The 27,435-nt window shown below is 35.9% G+C and overlaps 2 protein-coding genes across 8 annotated transcripts; both read right to left on the minus strand.

Moving 5' to 3' along the window:
* Window positions 1-287: 287 nt before the first annotated feature.
* Window positions 288-19,064, minus strand: LOC105156096 (ENHANCER OF AG-4 protein 2). Of its 7 annotated transcripts, none has more exons than XM_088877533.1 (15): window positions 18,740-19,064; window positions 17,788-17,864; window positions 12,724-14,442; window positions 12,134-12,638; window positions 8,744-8,852; window positions 8,385-8,497; window positions 8,125-8,312; window positions 6,181-6,877; window positions 5,626-6,088; window positions 5,025-5,123; window positions 4,827-4,920; window positions 2,027-2,205; window positions 849-1,233; window positions 686-734; window positions 288-596 (listed from the first exon to the last, which is right to left on the minus strand). In XM_088877533.1, exons 1-11 carry the CDS (start codon window positions 18,848-18,850, stop codon window positions 4,856-4,858), a joined length of 4,146 nt encoding a protein of 1,381 aa, XP_088733659.1. In that variant the 5' UTR covers window positions 18,851-19,064; the 3' UTR covers window positions 288-596; window positions 686-734; window positions 849-1,233; window positions 2,027-2,205; window positions 4,827-4,855. The 7 variants fall into 7 exon arrangements, with proteins under 7 accessions (XP_088733659.1, XP_088733661.1, XP_088733658.1 ...); XM_088877535.1 differs by having other exon boundaries at window positions 288-619; XM_088877532.1 differs by having other exon boundaries at window positions 686-1,070.
* Window positions 19,065-22,173: 3,109 nt separating this feature from the next.
* LOC105156098 (ATP-dependent Clp protease proteolytic subunit 2, mitochondrial) lies at window positions 22,174-27,372 on the minus strand. Its single transcript, XM_011072141.3, has 3 exons — window positions 26,883-27,372; window positions 25,842-26,269; window positions 22,174-22,439 (listed from the first exon to the last, which is right to left on the minus strand). The coding sequence occupies exons 1-2, from the start codon at window positions 27,229-27,231 to the stop codon at window positions 25,851-25,853; spliced, it is 768 nt and encodes a 255-aa protein (XP_011070443.2). The 5' UTR covers window positions 27,232-27,372; the 3' UTR covers window positions 22,174-22,439; window positions 25,842-25,850.
* Between the last annotated feature and the right edge of the window lie 63 nt (window positions 27,373-27,435).

Consider the following 27,435-nt stretch of genomic DNA (forward strand, 5'->3'; position numbering starts at 1 on the left):
GTTTTAGCTATTTCAACAAAACACAGGAGTAAAATGTATTTTAGACAAAAAAAAAATAAGGGATAACTACACTCTTCTCCCATGAAGTTTGATGTAATAATACGTAAACCCCTTGTGGTCTGCAAAACTGAATTTAGTACCACTAAAATTTGCTTTTTATGTAACAAATAGATCCCCATTAGTCAAAATTCACTGAATTTATAGATATTATAAAAAAAAAAGTTGAATGAAAGAAAAGTGTCATTATCCAAATTATAAATAAACAAACACATATTTGAGCCAAAAAATTGACAAGATAAAATGAGATCTATCTTACAAGCAATTAATTGAAATTTTCACATAACAATTAATGTACTTAACCAATTTTAAATTTTCAAAATATGTTTTACTTTTGGAATGACGGTGACTAAATATGTCTATCCCCCAATTAATAATGTACATACGCTTAACTCAATATTGTCAAAAGACGGTGACTAAATATGCGTTTATGATTTGAGCTCCACTCACATTCTTCTCCAGACAGAAGAAAAGCGTGTTTGTAAGATTGCTGGAATTCATCTCTCTATCTCTCCTGGGCAAACTTCATCTCGTTGCTCCTGGCAACAAACATTCGCAGAGTCTGAATATAGTTAGAAATTCAGAATGTAGGCATTAAAAAGCGTGTAAAACCATTTCACTACACTACCTTTCAGTTCTTTGTTTCCTTCCCCGTATCCATGCGCTTTTCAATCAGCCTCGGGAATGCATGGCCAAGAAACAATAATAGTTATACTTCTTCAAGATATTGCTAGAGGCATTTTATCAAATAATACTCCCTCCAATCAACCTATATATACGATGCTATTTACCTCGGTTCTTTGAGAATGCTCTGTCCTGGCGAGCTAAAAGCAACCCGCAAGATATTGAAATTTCAATAGTATGCGACTATGTCTGCCAAAACTCGATGTTGTTTATACACTTTCCCTTTTCTACTCAGGTCCCAAGTCGTCTGACCACAAACCCTGATCTGGAGCATTGCCCATACTTTGTCGAGAACAAAGACTACAAAAAGAAATCTAACAGCAACTTATCTGGATTCCAAGATTAGGTCAGTTCGAGGGGTGAGCAGGGCTTTCAGCCAAGACAACAGGGTACAGCAGTTCAATCCCAGAAACTGGATTTGGGTGCCTGGTCAGTAGAACCAGGAACCGTCTAGTTCACTGCCTAGTATGGGTAGGGACTAAAAGGCAATTCCTACAGCAAATTACACCATACCAAAGATTTATAAACACAGATGCCTGTCTGAGCAACTGAAAGTAACTGCATTTGCAATGCATGCTTAAATACACCAATACATCATCTTACGATTAAACCTTTTGCTGAACAATTTGGTTATCCAAATTATGTAGGAGAGTGCATATTCAGCATGCACTATATATAATCAATTCTATTATCCGAACTCCCCGAGAACAATACATATCTTTAATAATCACAAAAGGCAGACAAATCAAAAGGATAAAATGACAAAATTTTGTAAGGCCTTCTGGATCTATTCTAGTATTGGAAAGAAATCATAAGCACGCAGAGCATTTTTCAGCCAACCTAAGGATCGTAGAAGAACCTGGACTGGCGTGCACCATAGAGACAGTTCCAGAGTTGTGCAAGAAAAAGTTACTGTTACAAACACACAGAGTAGGGGAGGAAAGCCGACAAACGAGGGGGAGAAAAAGGTAGAATGCACTTAGCCCAGTTAAAGATCACAAGTTGAATTCGCATATCGTAACACTAAAAAACTAAAATAGTTTAAAGCTACGTCTCTCAACAACTTAAATATCGCAACATGCTGTTTATTTGGTAAAACATCAGTGAAGCAAACAGAAAAATCACATGCAAGCACACAACACATATGGGGAGCTAGGGATGGTCTGGAATGCAATAGCAAGAGAAAACTGGTAGTAGAAATTTGAGGCTGTAGCCTCCACTAAACTTGATTTATGATTAGTATGGTGTAATTACAAGTGTCAGTATAGTAAGCAAAATGGCTTACACTTAGAAGAATTTCTGTGTGGATGCATTTGTCAGGAAAAAATTTTAATATAGACAATCCTGCCAAGGGTCTCCACAACTTCTCAAAATTCCATTTCTTTTCCCATCCAAAACATCATCTCAGTTGAAGCATTATTAGGGTCAATTATCCTTGTGCTGTGGCCGATAACCTGAAAACACCTGGAACACAAGAGAAGATACAACTCATTCAACAGATAAGAAAGAAGTTTGATTTTAGTTGAGGGAAGCTGCTGAGTGGGAAGGTTTATGCCAACATTCTAACTGTTAGATTTGACATAGTGGATTTGTATGGTGAGTAGAATCTAAAATCTAATAATTATTACATGACATATGTCCATATATATGTTTGTTTAATAGGGTTGTCAATGGGTAGGGCCACGACCATAAAAAAAAAAAAAAAGAGTCCCAGACCGGAGTACATTATTGGGTCTCTAGACCCAGGCCCAGACCCACTAAAAAAATATATATTGGGTCTGGATAAATACCCATGGGTCTTTACACCCAATGTGGACCCTAAAAGAAAGGGTTAATTACAGTTGGACCCCCTCTGAAGATGCAAATCACACTTTCCCCCAAAAATGTTTTGAAATTACCGTTACACCCCTCCAAAAATTCATTGTTTACACCCGACCTCCTTTTGTTAGGATTTGGATGAAAAATATTGACATTAGCAAAAAACTTTGCATAAAATTTCAATTTTACCTCTCATTTAACATTTTCATGTAACAATGTTGTACTTATTGAGGGAATAAAGTAATGATGTTAACCTCACTCCACATGTATATTATATTTACCCCTTTATAAGTACAAAATATATATGGGAGTGTTTAATGAAGGGCAAAATTAAAATTTATGTAACTTTTGTTGCTTATGTTAGCATTTTCCGTCCAAACTCAAACGAGAATGGGGAAAGTTTAAATCGAGAATTTTTGGAGGGGTGTAAGTGAAATTTCATAACTTCTTTCGGGGAAGTGTAATTTACCATATTCAGAGGGGGTCTAAGTGTAGTTAACCCTCAAAAAAGTGCTCAATTTCTTTCCTAATTCAATTGGATTATTATCAATAAATCTATTTAAATTTAAGGGAACAAATTTAAAAAACTTAAGACATTGTAAAATTATTTATCATGTAATTCTTTAACCATGTAAAATTTTTAATCAATTAGTAATAGAATGATTTTTTATATAAATATATTAGTTATGCTAGGTATGTTTTTCAACATGTTGATAAGCAATAATATTTTATTGTAATGATAAAACTGAAGTTTAGAATTATGTAAGTTTAAATTGAATTTCTGTTAAATATGTTTGCTTAATAATTTTCATATTAGAATATCTTTAAATGATATAATAAATTATGTTCTTTAAAAGATTCAATTGAGAAGAGTTATTTGTGATTTGGGTCTCTATAATCATATTTATTAATAATTATTGGCAAGTATAAGATCCTAACCCAAATATTGAAATGGAATAGAAGCTGGTTGTTAGCATATATAAGCTGCTGTTGAGTATGCTATGATCTGGATTTTGGTCTATCAATCAGTAAATGAAATATTAAAAAAAATATATATATTGATAAATTGGATAAATTAAAAACACCTCCCCTGAAGTTGGTATAATTACAAATGCCTCCTAGTTGTTTGAGAAATTACAAATACCTCCCTGATTTTAAAATCCATCTAACAACCAGCCCATCTCGTTAGCGTTCTTTAGGTTTTCATCCAATTTTTGTGGTGAACCGACCCAAATGAACTTTAAGATTATAAATTATAATTTTATATATACTTTATAATTTTTAAAAATTATTTTTATGGACTAATATTCCCTATAATTTATCTATTTTACCCACCTTAAATTTTTTTATATTTTTCAAATATTTTTTATTGTCTTTTAAAAAATTTCAACAAAGGTAAAGTAGTAATATCCACTTCACTATCTAGGGGTACATAATTATTTTCCATTTGTTGGGGGTATTTATAATTTTTCAAACAACAAGGGAATATTCATAATTATACCAAATTTCCAAGGGAGATAATTGTAATTTACCCTAAATCTAATGTATATATTGAATAATAATAATTCTTGCTAGTTTAAACACAACTTTCTTTTTTGAGAATAATTTATTGATTACCCAAATACGAGCAGCTCATCTATTGGTCTCGTTTTGGTAATTTGGATTTAAGTAACTTTTTGTATAGTATGTAGCTAACATATTTTATGTATTCTGATTTAATTTTGTTCATGTCTTGACTAAAAATGCCAAACATCACCTACAAAAAATAAGAAAGAGAAACGGGTCCAAGTCTTGAGGAGGGTAGGGTAGGGTCTGGGTATAAATTAATTTATTGGGTCTTGTACCCATTGACACCCCTAATTTGTTATATATATAAAATGTTTAAACAGTTTTATATGTCAAAGGAGTACGAAATTGCTTAAAAGTAAAAGGTTTGGCTCTGAAAAAAGCAGGTAGTTTATTCTAGATGGTTCACATACCACTCAGGAGAGACCAAATGCATTTTGCTATGCATTTTCCCTTTTCGACTTTACATAACTTTCTTCTTGTGATAGTAAGAAGAATAAAATCCTCTACTAAAATAAATTCATCACTGTCCGATATTTGTGAAGTTATTCCAGATTCCTGATTCCACCTTAAGTGCAGTTAACCTCTAACAAGTTGAAGAAATTTTCCATTATATTGAACAGCTTTTCCACAAAAGGATTTTGCAGATGAGGAATTTGCTCCAATGGATGTAACTGAAAGGAGAAAGACCAGAAGCTCACCACATATCCTGTAAGTCTCAGATAAACTCTTATGCTGGCCTCCAATTGACAGCAGACATGTCTGGTCTGCAAGGCATCATCGGAACACCATGAACTGTGTGACAAATACAGCAGAAATTTGGATCAGACTAAATTGCAGAACAAATGATGATGAAATTCATTTTTGAACAAGTAGTCATCCAACAACCAGAAAGATACCTGGGATTGGAGTAGCAGCTGGTTGACTATTTGTTGAAGAGGGCGGAAAACTAATGATACCTGCAGGAGGCCTTTCAGGTGGTGGTCCAAAATAACCTGCTACAGATGAAATACAAATGCTCATGAGAATGGTTCTCACTTCCTAGGAATCTGGTTATTTGAAACATCAGAACCAAGATCAAACAAATTGATTATTGATTAACCTAACACCAGGAATAAAACAAGCACAACTAAACCCATCAAAGACCTATGATGGCAGATTGAACACCGGAATCCAGTTCTTACACAGAGCATAGCTGTCGACTCTGTACAACTCAAATTTGAGAACACAGCAGAGAGAAAGGTACAATTTTAGCAGTTATGACAGCAAATGTGAACATGCTTGCTAAAGTCATTAAAAAGAAATAAGGATCACCACAAATAAGAATACAATACAGAGAAACAGTAAAGAGCAAGAGATCAAAAATACTGCTGAACTTGTGTTAAAGGATATATACCTGGCTTCACATTTTGCTTACAAATCTTAGCTGTTAAGCTAGTAAATAGTGGCCATAAGTAAGGTGGGCAAGGTAGCTGCTATAAACAAAATAACAATCTGTACCTTCATGTGAATAAGGTGGACCGGAACATGATCTCCCTCCAGTCATCCAGCCTCCGAGTTGACAATCAGCATTCAACTCATTTGCAGGCATCCGCCATTGTACATCAGCAGCATATCTTCTCGGGCCATCAGACATATTTGGCAAAGAGTAAGGGGGATACTGATGTTGCTGGACTGAGTTTGGATACGAAAATTGACCAGTTGTTTGTTGAGGTGGGGGTTCAGGATGCAAAGGTCTCTGTACGAAAGGTTTACCAGGCAGAAATGGTTGCCTATGTTGCAAAGCTTGGGGAGTCATATATCCATCGCCCTTTCCATATTCTACAGACCTTGATGAATTATAACCAACATGTTCATGTGCATTGCTGACCCCGGCAGGGTGAAAGAAAGACTGCTGTGGCAGTACAGGCGCATCAGAATGAGACCCATGAGTATTTGAAACCATATTTGCATGTTGATTTCCCTGGATATGCAAGAGTTTACAATCTTTACACTCCTACAGATTAAGATAGTCATCGCAACATAAACTTATAAACTTGCAAGAAGGACACTTACAGTTGGTGTGCCACCAATTTCACGCGGTAAAGGAGGTGGGTGATAAGCCAATGGCTGGGAACTTGACATTGTGGATGGAAGAGGAGGCATGTGTTGAGACATCAATGCAGGATGATGTTGAGGTGGCAATGATTGCTGGGAAAGAAATGGTGGAGGACCGACAGGTGGTGGAGGAAATAGAACTTGATGTGAGGAAGCTGGTGGTGGCGGCGGCAGTGGAGGTGGAGATGTTAATGGTGGATGTGGAGGTGGAGGTGGGGGCGATGGTGACGTTGGAGGTGGTGAAGTGGGTAGCGGCGGACTTACAGGAGGAGAATCAGGTGGCAACGGTGGAGAGCCCTCAGGAGAAGGCAGCAACTCAGACGTGTTTGAAGCTGATTCGAAGACCCCATCTGAACTTTGCTCGAGTATAGAGACTTCAGTAATGCCATTGTCAAACAATGATCTCTCATCCTTTTGGTTTCCAGAAACATCTTCCATTTCGAGCTCACCATCAACATCCTCTAATACATGATGGCGCCGATCACTGGGAGTAACAGTATAGTTCTCAGGATCTCTGCTTCCAGGCGTATGCTCAGAGGGTGATGTATCTGCAACTTCCTTACATAAATTTGTTGGAAACTTATCTTCTTCCTCTTCTTCTTCCTCATCAAACACATGAGATGCCAGGAATCCAGGCAACTGAAACGTAGCATTGCTGAAACCAAATGAAACAGAAAAATAAGTACTCATTAGGTCAAACAAACATTTCAGAATTCAGAGAGTAAAATAGAGATAATGCTACCATGCAAAGACAATCTAACTACACTTTATTGACTTCATAACCCTCACACAAACCAGGCCCCACACTCATAATGCAACAAGCCTAAAAGGTTTTCATGTGGTATGAATTAGTAACTCAGGGAACTAAAACAGTTGGGAAAATACTAAATCCATTTCAGAATGACACCACAACTCAAGGACACCAACAAAATCACAGGAAATTTAGTACAGGGTAAGTGTAGCAGTAGAGCGAAAGATAGGATTGTCTGTCCAAAATGAACCCATACTTGGCTTTCCTTTCCACCATTGAGCAAAAAATGTTAACTATTTACTCCAAGTAAAACAAGCAAAAAGCACCAGTCAGATCTCTCTCTTCCTCTCTCTCATTGCACACTCGCGAGACTCACGCTCTACTTCCAGTTCAGGTATGGGACCTTCAGGAGCTGCAAATCAATGTGTTGGTGGCACTACATTGACCATAATTCGTTAACTATTTACTCTTTAAGTAAAACAAGCAAAAATCAGGCATCATAGAGCAACTCCAAACCCACACATGCGCCACGAGTTTAGTGTATCTACTTTCTTTACACTTTTTGGCCAAACAATCAACAAAAGATAGAGACCCATTAACTACGTCAACTGACTGAATTATAGATAAGTAGCACAAAATAAGCCAGAAAGGTCATGGTGTATCAACAATCAAACTAGCCAATTTGCAGTGCATCTTAACAGAGGGTTTCAAGAAAATAAAGCATCAGCACGGCTATACAATTACCTCTAACTCTTGTTTCTACCTGGTCTAAACAACTACCAACATTTAGCAATAGTTGAAGTTCACAGTTAGCGGCCTAAACCAGACCAGGAGCTGCTTTTTCCTCTTTTTGTTAAATGTTAGCGTGTGGGCGAGTTTTCTGGAAAAGCATGGGTGGTTTGCTTTGACGGAGTTTACAATCTCCTTGGTGCTAGAAATTGGTATAAAACCCATTCAACATCATTTATTTCTGGAAACGGAAACGTGTTGGCAGCATATCTATCATAACGAACATTTCTAGCAACAAAACAGTAATACTATGTTGGTGGTTAAATATATTTACAAGAAGAGCATCTCAAGCTAAAAGCAGAATTAGAAGGGAGGAATAGGAAAGAGAAAATGTCTCAATGGAAGCAGAGTTAGTTCCAGACCTCCCATACTCATCCACAAGCATGCCTTCCATTTCTCTGATAGGATCATCAATAGCCCGCTCAGCCCGGGAAGGACGCCTTAGGGAAAAGCCAGCAGATTTATCATCATCTGTTGCTCCTATATCATCCATGTGGCGGCGAAGAACAGATTCTGGCAAGATTTTCCTCTCAAGCCACAGACGCAAGACCTGTATAAATATTTTTAATTGGTATTTCACACTAAGTGTAAAGAGTTATTTTTTACATATATTATTAGTCACCTTATGACACTGACGCCGATTTTCTTGAGCACCTGGACCAGATGGAGCAGCAGCTCCAATCAGACGGGGCAAGGCTGCTTGAACAGTGGGAATATAAGAGGCCCCTGCAATTCCTGAAGACCATGTAACAAGGAAATAGGTTACCTCCACCAACGAAGTGGTAAACAGATACAGAAAAATGTGGGATCTTTTGCTAAGGGCAGCAACAGGAGAACAAAGAATTAAGCTAGGCTATATGCCTACAACACCGAACATCTAATTGAATTGATACTGATCTAGATTTCAAGCATTCTCAGCTTTAATATGTTGCTTAGGGTGGGTTGGCGGATTCCTCTTCTGTTTCTTTTTTTTTTTAATACCTTTCTGACTATGAGAGCACTGGGTTATCGAGTCAACTAGAAAAAATAAGTCCACTTTGTGACGAAAACTCTGCTCGTTTTCCAACTTCCGGATGAGTAGTTCCACAACCTGCATAGATACGGTTCGATGTTGTCAAACTGTCAAAAGGAAAACACATAATACGTATGTTGGATAAACATCCACCACAAGAAGAAGGCAAAATAGGAGTAAAATACACGGGAGTAACTGTACCTGCCCAACATAAGCTGAACCACATTTATCCTAGGGTGAATAGATTGTCATATTCAATACTTATTAGTTATTACCTAAGAGGAGCTGATAGTTTGTGCTACTTCTAGATTTGGAATTAACGTAGCAGTTCATCTTGGCAAAAGTTTCAGTATGCAAAATGGTTATAGAAGATATATCAAGTGCAACAGTGCTTTATTGAAATCTTCTGACTTCATGAAATCTCTCTACTGGGTCAATAATATCAGGTTTTAATCCTTTCTGCAACAATCACTTTGGAAACCTAAAGCAATAGTAAAGTAACTAAGCCATCGCATTTTGCCTGCTTTCTTAGCCCCCCACAGGTACCAGAGAAAGATATCTTTTAGGCTGAAATCCTGCAATTCTGAACAGTGAATGAGCACCAATAGAGGTAATAATCATTAACCCAAGTCCAGTAGGATACAAACTACAAAGGCTCAACATTTTTTCTGGACACTAGAACAGAAATACATGTAGCTTTCCTCTTGATCATTGGGTATAGTGATTCATGAGCTTTCACTCCCCAGGTCTAAATGGGTGTGTGTCACCATAACTTCACTTATAAAACAAAAATATGACAATGTTCTTACTTTATATATACATTTTTCAATAAGCTAAGAAATGGATTTGCCATTTTCATGTTTGGCTGAGTTCCAAATTTTAATTGAACAGAATTTTGCTAGAAAAAATAAAAATTAGAAACTTCAGCATAAAAACATACAAATTAATTTCAATCATAAAGTGCCCTAATATACCAGCTGTACAATTCAGAATCATATACCATATAACACCCAGAGGTTATCCACATTACTTGTGACCAAAGTGAAGATTTACCAATAACAATCTCAAAATTAGATCCCCAAATTCCACACTGAATTCCCATTCAGCAAACCAACAATTTAGCACATCGATAGCATCCATAATATCTTGATCAAACTTCATCTGTACTTTCAGCAAGGGATATTATAGTTTCTACTGCCTTTGGTATTTACAATAGGAGGAAAAGAGAAGAAAGGAAGTTTCTTGTCTCGGTGGAGTGTGAAAGTGCAAAACCAGAGGATGGAGGCCAAAACTGAAACTTTAATTCCTATATTGACAAAAAAATCATGTAAAGCATTGCTAAAAAATACGGATAACTTCGGGTTCAGCTTGTGACAAATTAACCAAAACCCAAGATCAGACCTGAAAAGAACTTGTTGGACCCTGAACATGCCCCGAACATGTGACCAGCTGGTTGACCCACAAAACTGGGTTTATAATTTTTAAAAATTAAAAAAAATATATCTTTTTAAAGTAATGTTATTCTAACTTTTTAAAAAATGACAAAAACATATTATTGAAAAACAATTGATGTCTTATATAAATATATGTGCATGTTCAGTTTTTAAAAAATTAAAAGCTTCCAAATATTCGTCACTTTTATATAAATAAAAGTATAAACTATTCTATATTAGTATTCTAATGTATCAAAGTATTATTTGTATGTATTATAATGTGAGTATGCATGAAATATACGCATATTCTTCCATATAAGCAAAAAACGTACATCATATAAATACATGCATAATAGCCCAAAAACAAAAAGAAATATTAAAGGGACAGGGTCTAGATCCCAAAACTATGTCATATCTGTACTACAATTCCCGTTTTACATCTACCACTAACTCATTATTCTTTCAGCCATTTTTTGTCATTTACCAGGTATCATCAAGAACATCTGAACAAAAACTTATTTAGATAAAAAATGGTGCAACAGAATAACCATAATCCTCGAAAATAAAACGATAGACAGCAGTACTTATTGAACTAAAGGAAAAAGGACATAATATCAACTTATAGAATACCACGCCACAGCACCCAAACCATGAACCTTGTGCAAACAATTTGATCTCAAAGTCCCCATTCAAGTACTTTATAGGCAACAAATTATTAGAATAATACTCACTGAAGGAAAGACCAGAGAAAATGAAGAGAAAGATAAGGCAGATATAGAAATGGGGAATATTGACAATATTATACTGAAGCAAACCATATCAAGAAGCTGCCTTTCATTTTGTATAGAAAATGCTACCACGAAATGCATCAGAGACATGATCATACTTTTCTAGGGGCCAAAGCATTAGTACATGTGCTCCATGCCTTTGAATAGAGGACTGTGCTAATTTTCTCTACTGAAGTAGGGACTTAAGACTATTTAGCAGGGCACCTTTACTATGGACTTCTTCAGAAAATTAATCTCATAATGAATTGGCTTAATAAATCTACCAAAACTCTGCAACTAATAACATCCTTTCTGTTTCAATCTTCTTGAGCATGAAATGCCATAATCAGTTTGTGAAATCCCAATAAATTTCTGCGCCAAAGAACAGAAACCTACACACAGTATATGAAAACCTAAAGTGCTTATAGAAGAGAAACCAGAAACCTTAGTTCATAGAAAAAGGGACAGAAGAAAAACTGAAGCAACCCTATGTTACATCATGACCTCTAACCAGAGACTCATAGGTTCAACTTCAAATAATCCACATTCTAAAAAAACTCAAATTTGACCATCGTGGATGATAAATGAACTGCATGCTGCTTATAACATGCCTAGTACGAGTCATGAAATTAGAAATTAAAACCAATCTATGTAGCCACAGGAACAATCATTAAGCTTTCTGGAGCAATTAAATTATCTCCTTTTATCCTCTCTTAGCAAATCCTGGATATTGCAAGAAGCTTGCAGCCCCCTAATACTTCCACAGGCTTTGGCACATGAAAATACACTTAGATTACTTGGCATAATTGATACCCCTCAGAAGTTTTTGTGTATATACTATATACTTTCTCATGCATAGATAATACAAATCAAACTATCCAACTCAAATATGTCAAATACAATGCCCAAGGTAAACCTGCTAATCTAGCCAAAATAATACAAAATAAGATAACAGGGTTTATTTGATAACTTTCAACCAGGAGACGCACCACGGACGAATGAATTTACTACAGTGAACAAAATAAAAATCATAAATGGGAAATGCACAAAAGGGTGGCCGGAGATAATTTAGCTCAGAAGAAGGTAACTTATTCTGGAAAAAAAAAAAGGTCAAATTAGGAGACCTGCAGAAGAAAGTTGTCAGGTGCCAATTACCTACCTCATTGGCAATCCCATATTTTGCACAATCAATTGCAAGACGAGTTGCACGACCAATACTCTCTTTGGTCCTTGATAGTGTCTCTATCATTCCCTCAAAAGCATCACGGGCAACAGCTGCCTCAGTACCCCCGCTAAGAGAACTACCAGTGGCCTGATGACCTGAGCTTACCCTCTTCTCCTCAAGTTCTTCATTCTCATGTTCATTCATAGATGAAAATTGGCGAACATCAGAGGAAGGTGAAGTAGGTTGTAATCCTTGTACATCCAGTTGGAGTGTGTTGCCTGATTCAACTGCTACTGCAGCAGGAATAGGGCTTGGGCTCCGTCCAAGCATGTCAGCATCATTAACCAATAAAGCCAAAGGATTTCCATATGAGTTTTGCAAGTGGGCTTGCCTCTTTTTTGCCTGAGCAGCAGCAATAAGATCTTTCATGGACATGACAGAGCCGGAATTTTTCAAATCAACGGGGAAGCTTGTTTTGATGTCTTTACCACTCTCCGGCCTGAGCAAGTGCAGATCAAAACATCAACAACAACAAGTAAAAATAATACAATTATTTATCTCCACTAACAACAATTTCCAATTACCTTTCGCCAAGTGAGGTAATGCTCTCATCTGGATTTCCAACCATAAAAACAGAATCACTGTTCTGGGAATCTGATCTTGGAGTAGTATTCCTTTTCTCCCCAGAAGAAGTTGCCTTGCTTTTTTCACTTATTGGTTGATAAAGAGATGTAGTTGACCTATCCGAAGCTGTAGCAATGGCCCTGTTGGCTCCCGGTGGAACTTTCTTCTGAGAAATACCGCCAGGTGCCTTGCTGAAGTGCTTCTTTTCTGGTTCTCCTGATGTTCCGGTAGCAGTAATAGATTGACTGGACCTTTTAGGAGAACCTACTGGTTTTGCCTCCACAAAGGATGATTTGTCGGACTCTAACTGCATTGGACCTAGAGATACATGTTCTGCTGATGATTCTCTAGTTCCCTTATCCATGCTTTGCTGAGCAGTTGCTGATGAAGCTTTATTGGATACTTGAGAAGATTGAGCATGTTCTTTTAAGGCATTATCTACTGTTCTCGAGGCCAGTTGATCATTGGCATTATTCTCACCACGCATAAGATCATTCTTCTTTGAATCTGATCCGCTAGGAATAACAGAAACCTTATGGATGTATCCTCCATGAACTGGAGTTTTTGGCAATTCATCATCTTCGTCATCACATAGGCGGACAGCTCTTCGTTTCACTGGCCGCTGCGGAACCGGAGATCGAGCTTTGTTAGGACGCACCATTCCGTTTTTACGTGTTGTAGAATTTCCGGACTTATTTTCAGGAACGGAAGCAGAAGTACACATCATCCCAAGTGCTCGGTGGCGCTTTGTCGGAGGGAGATCATCTTCATCAGTAGAACGATTGGACTCATTAGTTTGTTTTTCATCTTCATATCGGTACTTCATTTTTTTCCTGGAGATAACTTTCTTATGCTCCTCAAAAGCTTCAGAGTCCATTGGACCATCATCTGCCGCCTCAGAATGCTTTTTATCTTTGAGCAATCTTTTCCCCCTCCTTTGACTGCCAACACCTAGACCCAAACTGGATGACACCTTCATGCTGCCACCTGAAGCTAATTTTGTCTGCACCTCGTCACCAATATGTTCATGAGGTATAGCTCCACTATGCCTATGCATGAATCCCTCATGCTTCCTCTTTGGCCCCATTGCCAACTTTGGTTCATGGCTATCTGTCAATTCAGTCTGGTCAACATCAAAAGCCATACCCTCGACTTTGACATCACATGAACCTTCCTCCTTAACCAAGGAATCGGACGGGCTACATCCTAATACCAACTTCTTCACTAATTTAGGACTTCTAGAAAGCTTGTTCCTCTTTCCCAAAGAAAGATGCGGAGACAAACTATGATTCATGTCATCTGATAAGCTTGGCTTTACATCTTGGCATTCCATCTCACATTGTCTTTGTGAACAAGGCTCCAAAACAGAGCCCAGATCACTCAGCCCTTTTATCTCTGAGTTGCAGTTTGGTCCTTCCGTATCTATTCTATCATTTCCTTTAATCTCTAAGGCTTCATCTACCACTGGATCAACAGATTGCGTCTGTGATGCAAGATCTTGTGCATTGTCATCATCTCTTATACCGCTTAAATTTTTACGCTGCAACAGTTCAAATTCCTCAGAGATTTCCTTCACAGCTTGGGCAAAGTATTTGACTGTTTTACCCTGGCATCGAGCAGACAATTTATTTTTTGCTTCACTAGTAAATGCCTGGATATCCGCAGGAGCAACAAAAGCTCTGTTAAGATAAGGGAAAATCAGATCATATACCATACAAAAATCTTTCTATTCATCGAAGATGCTATACCAGAAACCAACAGACAAATGTGGAAGGGTGTTTGCAGATGAGGAACAAGAGGAAATGGCTTTATCAAAACCACTTTTAAGAATGCTGGGAAATTCTCAAGTGTATGCCAGCTGACATACAGCCTATATAATAATGCTATAAATGAGATAAATAAAGACAGAGCAAAGCACGTGTCAATAAATCACATTGCAATGAATCCAATGCATTTTCAGCCCCAAGTAAATCTAACAACAGCAGCCACCTTCGAGATGCCACATGCAGAGACTAGTTTTTAACTTTTTAATGTGGGAGATCAAAATGGAAAAGAAAAACTTCAAAACATTAACTACTATATGAGATACATTTCTGAGTAACACCAGGAACACACTACACAAATGCACCCATTTAAAAGCATGGTGGACGAGAAACATCAATGAGCTCAAGCAAATCTAGATGAGATGATAGCAGCGCTTGTTCAAGCATGGAAACACACAAAGCAATAGATCAAAGTACATGACTGACAGCAAGAGTGCTGGGCAAAGACCAGTCATTTAGACTCTTCGGCAAGAGAACTCAACCATAGCTTAATAAATGCATCAAGCACAAGACATCTTACTATAAGCTTACTGCTACTGCTTATAATGTACTGATATCAGACACCTAGCATTCGCCTACATTTAAGGCCGATAATCTAAGGAATATTTTCTAAAAAAGGATCACTCAACTAGGATAGACATGAAAAGTGTTCAATAAAGCACAAAACTATGAGACATAGAGCAATTAAATGATATCAAAGCTGCAAGTGGAAATTCAATATTTGAATATGTAAAACCTAGGATATTAACACTTATATTCCTTGTAAGACATAACCAATTTAGTAACTAAGTTATCATCGAAGGGCCAAAATCAAATCGGAAAATATCAAATTCCTCTGCGCACTCAAAAACATGACATTTAGATAGCTACAGATCATATTCCACTTAGTTACATTACGTGGCAGAAGATAAACTCCCATTACCCAAATTTATGTTTACTTTAAATGAGGGAAACCTGTAAATCCAAAAAGAGTCTCTTAAAAGTGTCAATTTACAAAAATATTCCTAAGCTTTTGCTCAAAAGCTGATTTAACCCACAAATTTTATTCTGTTGCTTCTTTAACATGTTTATCAATATCTCACTATGACAAGAGGCCTATCAGAGCTATCTTGGTCTAGAATACAATTCACATATGTGGCATGCAAATATCAGAGTCCCCCCTCCCCCACCCCCACAAAAAAAGGGGCACAAAACTAAACAAAAGAGACCACCCCCGTAAATAAGAAAGAAACTCTCTGTATCGTCTGATCAATCATTATCATTCCATGTCATGGCTCCGATGATAACCATCATATGCTGACATTTTCTTTTTCTATCTCCTCCCCCATTTTATGTTCATCTTATTCCCTGGTTCTTTTCTCTATCAATTACTCTAATAATATTTTCAAAGTTTTTTTTAGTCTATGTAACAGTATAAGTTGAAAAAAGCTGTAATCTTTTTAATAAACAAAAACAAATAATATATAGAAAATATAATTCTTTTTAAAATTAAGCAAACTCATCAATAGTGTGCGAATTTTGACTATGTGCCACATAGAAGAGTCAATTAGAAAAACTACAAATCCCTCTTCTAAGAACATTGAGTTGCATCACAGAACAAGACAAGCCTTCAGTAGAGGCGAAGCTTTAATTCTCAAAAATACCAGCAAAACCATCATAGTTGAAAATCAAATAAATCATCATCAAGATCAATATATGCTCATTTACCCATTCATTGAGGTGAACAAAATGAAAAACCTAAAGCTAACACACACACAGAAAAACAGTCTTTAAGATCTGTAGTTCTCTTCTGCCAGACAACACCTAGAAGACTCTCTGCAGCTATGTCGCCACAGATTAGTGCCTAACTTCTGTTATTTCTCAAATAATTACAAGTAAGAGACTTGAGATATGTTATTTTTCAGAGATTTGGGCTTCAAAAGTGATCACTCATATAAAGGTTTGACAGTCAAAAGAAGGTGATAATATGGACGGTAGTCTGTGTAGGTTCCTCATCGAAATCTACAATGAACAATCAAAATTTTTCTTTCATAAATTCAAACAGAGCTTTTGAAGGTTTTTCTGAATATGAGACATTACTCGAATCTAGTTGTAGGCTCCTGGATAAGGATGAGAGGTCATAATTTTTATGGCTATACTCTCTGTTCTCTGAGGTGAGGTCCTAACAACTTTAAACCCCTCGGTAGACTTCAACAATGGCTTCTTCTGATTCCAAGCAGAAGTTTCTGGAGATTCCTGACTGAAGACGGCTTGTTTTGGTACTTGTTAACAATACTCTCATAATATAAGTCAGATGCACATGCACTCTCCGGATATAAGCTTAAAGAAAAAGTGCTGGATACTTCCTCTTTGTTTTTATTTGGGCCCTATGCTTCAACTTGCTTCCTTATCTATTTAATCCAATAGTTCTACGGCTGTTTCTATATAAGAATATGTTCACGAACAACCGTGGATCACCCAACTGAGACTATAGTCAGTCAATTGAAATTTCAGGCTTAGATGTGATGAGCCAGAGGTCATCCTATATCATGAAAACTTGGCATTTCAATAAACAAAGTAAGTAAAGACAGCATAAACTCTCAAAAGAGGTATAAAGAGACATGATATGAGTACAACCAGTAACTTGGAGATAAGAAAATCGTTTCATCTTATGCCAAAAAGGTGGGAAAAGGATGTTGGCAGACCCCAGAATGATACTTGTTATCATTTTGCCTTTGGAGAACTACATCTGGCAATTGGAAGAACTATAAAATAAGCAATTGGCTGTTTTAACTGTAAAGCAAACAGCACATGAATGTGTTAAGCTGTGAAAATTTTGGATATCCCAACAAAAATTCCCACTGAACAAAACTTTTGAGTCCCAAAAAGTACAGAAACCAACAAACAGACTTATTTCAAGTATTTCGCTAACTATACTTGCTAAATGTTTCAGACACAGGGACAGGCCATCTACAAGGAGACACAGGAAAGAGAGTTTCTCATTTAGATTAGAAGATCCATTGCCTATCCTAAGAAACCCAACCATGAAGGTGAATTTTTCAAGGACCACAGACACTCAAAGAGAATACTTTTTCTCATGTAATATTAGTTTTACACATGATCCATCATGTAAGAGAAAAACTTTATCCTCATAATCATTTTGGCAACAACTTTCATAATTGTACAAGGGGGAACAAAAAAAGATATAAAGAAAGTGCTTACATCTCTGATGTACCAAAAAACTGGACAAAGTACTTTTTAGGGTCAGGAGCACGCTCCCAGTCTTCAGGTCTGCTAATCTGGAATTTGAAGCCATAAAAGGTTACCCAATAAGGAAACAACTGCAATTTGATATTAACAAATCCAAGATAATACATAGATAGAATCACCCATATTTTAATAACTAACACCGATGTAAACAAATAATGAACATAATGAAAATGCTAACCCACAACCTAATGTCCAATATCAGGGAGGTAACAGTTTGTTTTTACATTCAAATATTTGGTTAACTGATTTGCCATCATATAGTAGAATTTGGAAGCAAACAGCCACCTCATCATCCAAAAATAAACATATAAACGGCACTGTTGCATACGACAACTGAGGAGACCGTGGGTAGAGACAAAACCAATAAATGCGTATGAGACAAGGCCACGCGCATAGACATGGTTGAATACACATATAAGTACATAACACTTAACGTGGCAGCTGAATGGACATAAATGCATAAAGAGCACACCTTATCAACTACAATCCCAAGATTTCCCTACAATGTCCCATCTGGACCCTAATTCCCATGCCTCCGCTGTTTCCATTCTCCGAACCCCCAGACCCCTGGTTGTTCTACAAGTGGATCTTTCACCCTGGTTTTTCTATACACACAGCACTAACTGTGTTTTGCCCTCTTGTCTCGTAGTTAATGGCACAAAATCAATATCCTCATGCGCAAAGATCTAGAGTAGTTTCCAATCAAACTCAGCAACTCAAGGCAACTCCATAGAAGTGATAAGTTCAAATAAATGTAAAACAAATAAACTCCAATCCCGAACAAAGAAAACAAGAATCCTACAAGCATGGATTGTCGGCGAAAAGAAACACAGAATTAACTCAAATGTGCCAATAAAAGAATTACAAGAAAATTGGCATTAACTTAAAGTGTATCAGAATGTACCTTGGCAGGCCAAGCAGGAAAGCCCTTGACTTTTGCGAGGACGAGATCGCCCAAACTCAAGTCGCTCTTCGTTTTCACCCCTTTCGCCCCACGCTTCCGCCCTGGAGCCATAGCCTCCAAAATCCCGCCCTTTCTTTTTGCGATTGAGCAAAACCCACCAATGAAATACAATAAACAACAATCCTGTATGAAACAATAGTCCGCCCGGGCAAACCCTGAAACGCCGTCGGCTGCCGGTTCTTGGCCCTTGTGCTACTCTCCGTTCGGTTGTTCCGTCGATCACATTTGAGAACGCAAAGGCCAATTCTTCATATTGTATGTGAAATAAAATAAAAGAAATGAATAAATATAGGTGATGGAGAGTAAGAAAATACTCAAGCATGACAAAAAAAAATATAAATACATATATATATATATGCACACAAATGAAAAAAGTAAGGTAAGTTTTTTGACATAATTACGAATATTTTTTGTTATTTAAAAATTTATTAAACGTGTGATAAAATTATATAATTATTGAATGAATTTCTATTATGAACTTTATTTTTGTTATATTATTTTTTAAAAAAAATTATAAAAAAAACAAGCAATCAAAAATCAGAAAGTACTAATAATTTTTTAAACAATAAAAGAATATTTATAATTATATCAATCCTCAAATCAACTAATTGTAATTTACCAAAATAATATATAAATACTATTACATTGAAACACATTCAAAATAATTTGAATTTTTTATTATGGTTTATTGATTGAAATAGGGGAAAAAAAGACTGAATAATGGATCAAAATAAATAAATTAATTAATTTTAAAAGTATATCTAAATGAAAATTATCAATGGAACTAATTAATCAAAATAAATAATTATTTGTTTAAAAAATAAATATAATTGAAAACATTTCAATGCTAATATAGTAGTTACAAAAGTTTGAGCCTTAATAAATAGTATATTTTATATTCTATATATATATATATATATGTTTATTACCATTAGCATTATATATAAGAGTTGAAGTCCTTTTGATGTATAAAAGTTGTCAATGTTGTTTTTAATTTGCAAAAGATAATTCAACAGGTTTAGTATGTATCTAATTTTAACAAATATATCTTTTTTTTTAATTGAAGTAATTGCATAGTCCATACTTATGCAGAATAACATACATATCTAGCAATATATTGTTTTTAAAATTAAATAAAATTATGTCAATTAAATCACGTGTTGTAAAAGCAATTGTAAAACACACGAGTTGAATTGTTACAAACTACTAAGTTGGATTGCTGTGAAAGCTTTATGTGATATTAAGAGTTTAGACGGGTAGTTTATATAATGACATCAAGCCAATTTTTTATAAGGCCTTGAATATTAATAATAGTATTGATTCAGAACATCTTATATCAATGCATGCACGATATAAGGCCAACTTTAATGCTCATTATTAGGACAATGCGTGACGTTACGCTAGTATTAGTGGACTGGTTTAAGCTATTACTATCTATAACATCAACTAGTTGATCAAGTTATATGATGCGATTGCCGACAAACATCATCAAGCTAGTTCATGAAATCAAACCCGTGTTAAAGTGGGGGTCATCCCAAGATCTTAAAAATTTATACAAACGCCCAACTTTTTTATTAATCCCAAAACATATTGCCTAGCCTTGAAACCTAAGTATGTACGGTCCCACAATGAATATCTGATCATTATTGGATCAATGGTTCACTTGAAATAACACATCTACATATATCTAAAAATACTAGCCATACACACTCCAAGTTGGATTTTTTACATTTCGAATGCTCTTACGACCCTGCTAACTTAAGCATTGGAACCAGAGCCTTTCCCATTGTGATCCTTACAATTTATTGTATTGTAGGTGACGTTACAATATTTCCAACTTATCTAAATATATTTATACTTTTTTATATCGGATTAAACTCTTGTGAACTTTTTAAATTTAAATACACGTCGAGCGTTCAATACTTCGAATATATCATCAAACAATGTATGACATATCCGACGTTGAACAAAAACTCTTAATGAAAATAAATTAGAATTTAATGCAAAAAGATCTTATTTTATTTTGATGAGCTGAATCGAATAGGATAGCTACAACAATATGCATATTCAAATAATTTTTAATTAGGTTCAATATATATTCTTGAGTGATAAGTGCTTTTATTCAATTTTATGTATGATGATGTTAGTATATATTTTTTTCTTATAGATACTTACACACTTGAACACATACTTCTTTGTAATAAAAAAAATAATTTTTTTGCGACAAATTTCCACCTAACGACGTGCATTTTATATTTCTACAAGGTGAAAAGTTGAGTAATATGGCTTTCAATATACAGTCTGAAAGGAATATATATTAGCTTGTGTTTGGGGAAGTTGATGGTCATCTCAATGATACAAATGACATGCGTGTCATCAAGAGAACCAAAGCTAAATTACAACAAAACTATATTAAAATTTAACAAAACTACAAATATCCTTTAATTATTTAAAAAATGATCAATATTCCTGATATTTTTGATAAAATTACATAATTAACGACGGCGTGAATTGTCAACTTTACACTTGCTGTATTTTTTCTTTTTAAACTTTTTTAAGAAAAACTATGAAAAAATAAAGCAAGATGGATGAAATTCTTGAAGAATCATAAAATAAATTATCCATTTACTCCATAAACAATTTCAAAAAATTAAAAATCAAGTAAATTAATTTATAGTTCACAAAAATATTTTTGTCAATTCATTATAAAAAAATGAATAGAACCTAGCGGAAACTAAAGGATTAAGTCAATTGTAGATGATTGTTAAACGTAAAAAATATTAATAATTTTCCAAACAATAAGAAGATATTTATAACTAGACCAAAAGCTCATGGAATCTCATTGTAATTTACCCTGTAACCAAATAAAGAAGCATCATAGTGTACGTCTGTACACAACATCATTTTAGGACACACCCAACATAATCGAACGTATCCTACCACATCTAAATGCTATTCAACTTCTCAATGTGATCTTATAAAGCAGGAAAAACTCCTTGGACAAGACACAGATTTGGAATTGATATAGAAAGAAGCAATTAAAGAACCTTTGCTCGGGCTAATGGTAAAAATTAACTAAGATTCAGGCGTGTTATACACAGAGAACCTTGTCCGGTTATCTAACAATTCCTGGAACACATCCTTTGCCCAGAAATACCACATCAACTGCCAAGCAACATTAACATAGAAAAAATGTAATATCAGGACAGTTAAACAATAAGTTCATGATACCAGCATGGTACCAGTTCAACTACGATAATGAAATGGCCGAATGGTGCTGAAATAACGGATTGGAGGATAAATCATCCAGGAAGTTGTAAATTTACAACCCTTTCCTAGAATCAGAAACGAAAGGGGGGAAAAGAGAGAAAATATGAGAGAACCAGATGATTATATGATTACTGTAAGTTCTTTCTGAAGTAAGATAAACATAAACGCACAAGACACACTCAATAACGCGAGAGAATGGATTCATTCTTAATGGTATTGCATAAACTATCTCGCAATAAGGGGGAAAGAGGACAGAGATAATTATTGCTAGAATTAGTCAATACATTTCCTTTAATGTGCCTCAGACTGACGTACACTCCAAAATTTTTCCACGTACAATGTCAGAAATGCATCCCATGGATGAAAACAACTGCATCCAAATAAGAAAGCACAAGAGTTTTAGTTAATGCACCATAGAAATTTTAAGAATGCCAATAAATCGTGTATCAATTGGACACAAGATTGCCACAAAAACAAAGCTGCAGAAAACAAAGCATCTGGGAATGAAAAGCTCCACATGCTCTCTCACTCATATGCAACAACACATGTGAAGACAGAATACCCCCACCACCTCCAACCATATCTCCCTACCCCCACCACATTCCCTTACACAAGTAAAGAAGAAAAACTAACAGAAAGCAACTGAAGATGTTGCAAATCAATCTGACATGTGTCAAAGGTGCATGATGCAAAGAGAGATTTCATTTGTTCAGTACTAATTCTCACTCTCAGCAAAGATATCAGACAAGAAATTGAAGATCTGGTAAAGTGCGAGTGCAATGAGTTGGGTTAACTTCACGAGAGATTATCATATTCCCACAATCAATAGAATTTAAACCCTTTTCATGGTTGGAGAAAAGCCTTCTTTTTTGTTTTTGAATCCTTTCATTTTAAGGAATTGGTTGTTCGTATAATAATAAGTATTCTAATACAGTCTTTGACAGAAGAAAGAGAACAAACAATAAATAAGTTCGAATATGCATCAATTTAAAAATATCAAGTGAGAACCACAGCTGCTTGTTAGGATTATTTTGGAGCAAATTCGGCGAAAGACCATTAGTTCTCAATTTCCTGCTTAATTGCAAGTTATTGCAGTATATAGGATTTGGCGCATTGCATGGACTTAGCGCTGAGGTTGGATCTGTAGGTGCTGTTCTCCAGCTGATTATCAATGAAATTTACCTTACACCAAAACCAAAAAAGTTGGAATAATTCAGATCCGTGATGCAAACACTGCTTCATAGATCAAAAGGTTTCACCTCTAAGGTTGTTTAAAGTAATTTACGCTTCCAAAAAGTTGAATGAGCCCTGAACATGGCAGGCACCAGGATGCATGATTGCATCTTACATATAGAAAAGGTTTTGACATCCCTTTGGCAAACCACCCAATAGCAGGAAGTGATCACTTGAAAGCTAAAGAGTTTATTTCTATTATAACATTGGTTTCCTTTCTTATAATAATGTCTCCCTTTATTTTCCATCTTTCTCCTCTCAAACTGAATAGAACAGGGGAGCATCTCAAGATCACAAACCAAACTTTCATTAAAATACCCGGCTAAGGCCATAACTTGCAGGCAAACATCCAGTTTTACTCACGGGCTAGAACTGAGTGTAGATATGAGATCCCAACACGTAAAGAATTCATGGGAAAGGCTAAAACTAGAATCATTTACTGATATATGCGTTCAACTCTAAACAAATATATAAATGGATCTTAGAGATAACTACCTAGGCACTCCCTCAACGGTTAATATTTTCTTTTAAGACAAAAGAAAAAAAAAACCCTACTATTAGCATAATTGCATTGGGACCCTCTAGATTTACCTCTAGTCTTTCCACCTGAATAAGAGGACATATCACTACTTAACCAGATTTTCCGGGCCAAATACTTGGTTTTCAGTTTTAACCAGTTCCTCCGAACGAAAGCTCTCCAGTAGATGCGTGGACGACGCATGTGCCTATGGGTGTGGATGTAACTACCAAATAATATTAGGGGGTGTTTATGTTAATATAATTTTATCTTAACCATTCTTCTCTAATTTTTAAATGCTTCTATTTTCTTTTATTTTAGTTCTATTGTTTTAACTTATGATTCTTTTTCCCTTTTTTATAATGTAAGTATAACCTTAACTGTAATAATCAATTAAAATATAATTAATAGCAATTCTAAATAATAAATAACCATATACTCATTGAAGAATTAATTAATAAGTCTTAGCTTTAGTTTAATTAATCATTCAATCAAATAGTTTAACTAAATAATGACTAACTTACAACTTATAATAGATCAATAATCAAGCATTGATTTTAACTTTACTTATTCAAATAATTCACGACTAAATGACTAACTTTAACTAATCAAATAATCAATAACAAATACCGATAAACACAACTTATTTATGATGATATAGATAAAGTGAAGAAACCAAATAGAGAAATGAAATATAAGTTTATTCTTATATTTGATTATTGATTTCATTATTTTTCTTTTTATTCCTTTTTCTGTCATCTTCTCCAACCCCCTTACCTGGATCACCCATCTCTTTTCCCCAAACTCACCATCCAATCCCCCACTCGCGTCGCCAACCACACCCTTCTAGCCCAGCACTCAGCTGCCCATATACTCAATCAATGCTGGGATCTAAAATCCCAATTCACAACAAATGAGAAACTCTACAACCCCACTCCACCTCCAACCATGTACCACCGACCCATACACCCTACATATGTTGTAGGTATACACGTTTGATTACATCCAAGTATATGTGTGTGTGTGGACGCATGTCTATCTGCGAGCGTATAGATAGATAGATAAAGAAAAGCAAGGACAAGCAGATTTTAGAAAGAAGAAGGCAGGACCTTAATCATTTAAAATTTTTGGAAAGAGGGGTAAAACATCCAGACAATTCTCTTTTTCTGGGGACATTCTAGAAGAGAAACAGGTCTTTTGGTAATTATGCGCAAAGTAAAGATAGTTTCTATCAATTTCCTATACTTTACAGGATATTATGGTAATTATCCAGTAAGATATTGGAGGTGTCACTTGACAGAAAGATGAGCACTTTACATTTCTAGGAAGTTTTTAACCATTAGTTTCTTCTGATCAATCAACCAGCATGGACATTACTTCAACTCCTTTAGACAAGAATCTCTATGAAATCATTCACATGTTTAGTTTCTTTCACATTATTTACCTCTAATTCTTTTTGTTTTCAATTTCCTAAGTTTGGCATCCAAGCCATATACCATAAACTTGCAAGTTTCCTGTCAATTGCCATGATAACACAAGGCTTCTCGTCATCAGCTAAATCTTACATATTGATGGCCCACCCCTTCCAGCCTGCTTACAACTCATTTACCTCCATCACAGTGCATACTTAGTATAGTATTTCTGTGTGATATGTCCAAACAAATATGTAAGTATGTCTGGGAACCATGTGAGACCTGCTCCTTTGAGGTCAAATATCATGAATCTTAAAAAAACTAAAGCACCAAATGCAGAAACCAAATCAGCTTCCACCGAAGGAAAGTTCAAAGAAAAAGCAGTCTCAAAACAATCAAAACAACATTGCAGGACTTTATATACAAATACCAAGTCAAGATAATTCATGAATGTCAAAACTTTTATGATGGTGTATATATGTTCATGCATATATGTTAAATATGTGATATGGCTTGAACCATGTAAAAGACTGAAGTTTTTCATAAAAGCATAAAGGTCAACCCAAAAGTAGAAAAGAAAAGAGTAAAGAGATGAACCATATTCTCTTACACTGAATATCTAACTTGATTCTTTATCTTTGCTCTCATCAGCTACAACATCGGTCACGAGAGCTAATGGTCTCTCATTTATGACCTCATCTATAATCCCAAACTCCTTTGCCTCTTCAGCTGTCATGAAATAATCACGATCCATATTCTTCTGAATTATGTCAAGAGGCTGTCCAGTGTGCTTACAGTAAAGTGCATTCAGTGAGTCCCAAACACGAATAATCTGCTTGGTGTGGATACTTATATCCTTAGCCTGCCCACTATATCCACCAGAAGGCTGATGAATCATAATTGTAGCATTTGGGAGGGACCTCCTCTCACCCTTTGCACCAGCAGCCAAGAGGAGAGAAGCCATCGATGCAGCTTGACCTAGACATATGGTGTTGATTGGTGAACGGATATACTGCATTGTATCATAGATAGCAAGACCTGCAAAGATTAAAAAGTGAAATAACTGTAAACTAAATATTTCGCCAACAGAATACACTTGATTCCTTCTCCAAAATCACTAAAATCTTTAGAACAAAATATAATCTTTAAACAAAAACAGAATGAACAATTTTTTCCCTATTGGACTCCACGTAAATCCTTCAGTTCCTTACACTGAAGAAAAACCAAAAGGAGACAAAAGGAAGAAGGACGTTCATCAAATTAGTGGCACAGGGGAAAATGAAATGAACATAATGACTACACCACACTAAGCTTAGAACAGATTTATTGTGGAAAATGTACTTTCCTTTCAATTCTTACCCTGCTCAAACCCAGCTAAAATTTATTCATGGACCTGGAGTTGCTGATTTAAGGTTGGTATAAAATCTCATTCCAATTGTAATTTCTCAATTCCTCATACCAAATACTTCCGCCAAATAATTCATTCTCGGAGAGACATACACGGGAAGGAATCGTTTAATATTTTATGGTTTCTCCATAAGCTTCTCTGTGCACCTCAAATTTCAGTATTCAGTTATAACATCGGAAACACTAATTCCATTTCAACAGAAAAGTGCACAAAAAAGAAAACCAGGCAAGTTAAACAAAATACCAGCAGTTACAGCACCACCAGGGGAATTGAGGTACATGTGAATGGGCTTGGAGGGGTTTTCCGACTCGAGGAAGAGCAGCTGCGCAACGACGACGTGAGCGGTATCGTCGGAGATGGGGCCATTGATGCAAATGATCCGCTCCTTCAGCAGCCGCGAGAATATGTCGTAGGCGCGCTCCCCTCTCGACGAGTGCTCAATCACCATCGGTATCAGCCCGTACCATCTTCTCCCGCCACTGCCACAACCCACACCACCACCAACACAAGCTATCCGATTACCTAATGTAGTTGAGGATTTGCTGGCGGCGATTTTACGCCATAGGTTCCGAGATAACAGGCTCCGCATCATCGCTTGCGCTTAGGGCTGCTTCAGACGCTGCTGAGCTTCCAGAGAAGGGATGGAAACGCTGCTGGAGTAGGGTTAATCAGTGAAATGCAATAGCTGAAATCGGAAAGCGTTTCAGTTTCGGCAAAGGCTTTTCTTGTTTTTGCAAAAATATTAAAAAGAAGAAAAAAAATTTCTTAAAAAAATAATCACATTTACAGTGTAGGT

The sequence above is a fragment of the Sesamum indicum genome, linkage group LG2 (assembly GCF_026168435.1).
Source record: "Sesamum indicum cultivar Baizhima isolate 11 linkage group LG2, ASM2616843v1, whole genome shotgun sequence".
Taxonomy (NCBI): domain Eukaryota; kingdom Viridiplantae; phylum Streptophyta; class Magnoliopsida; order Lamiales; family Pedaliaceae; genus Sesamum; species Sesamum indicum.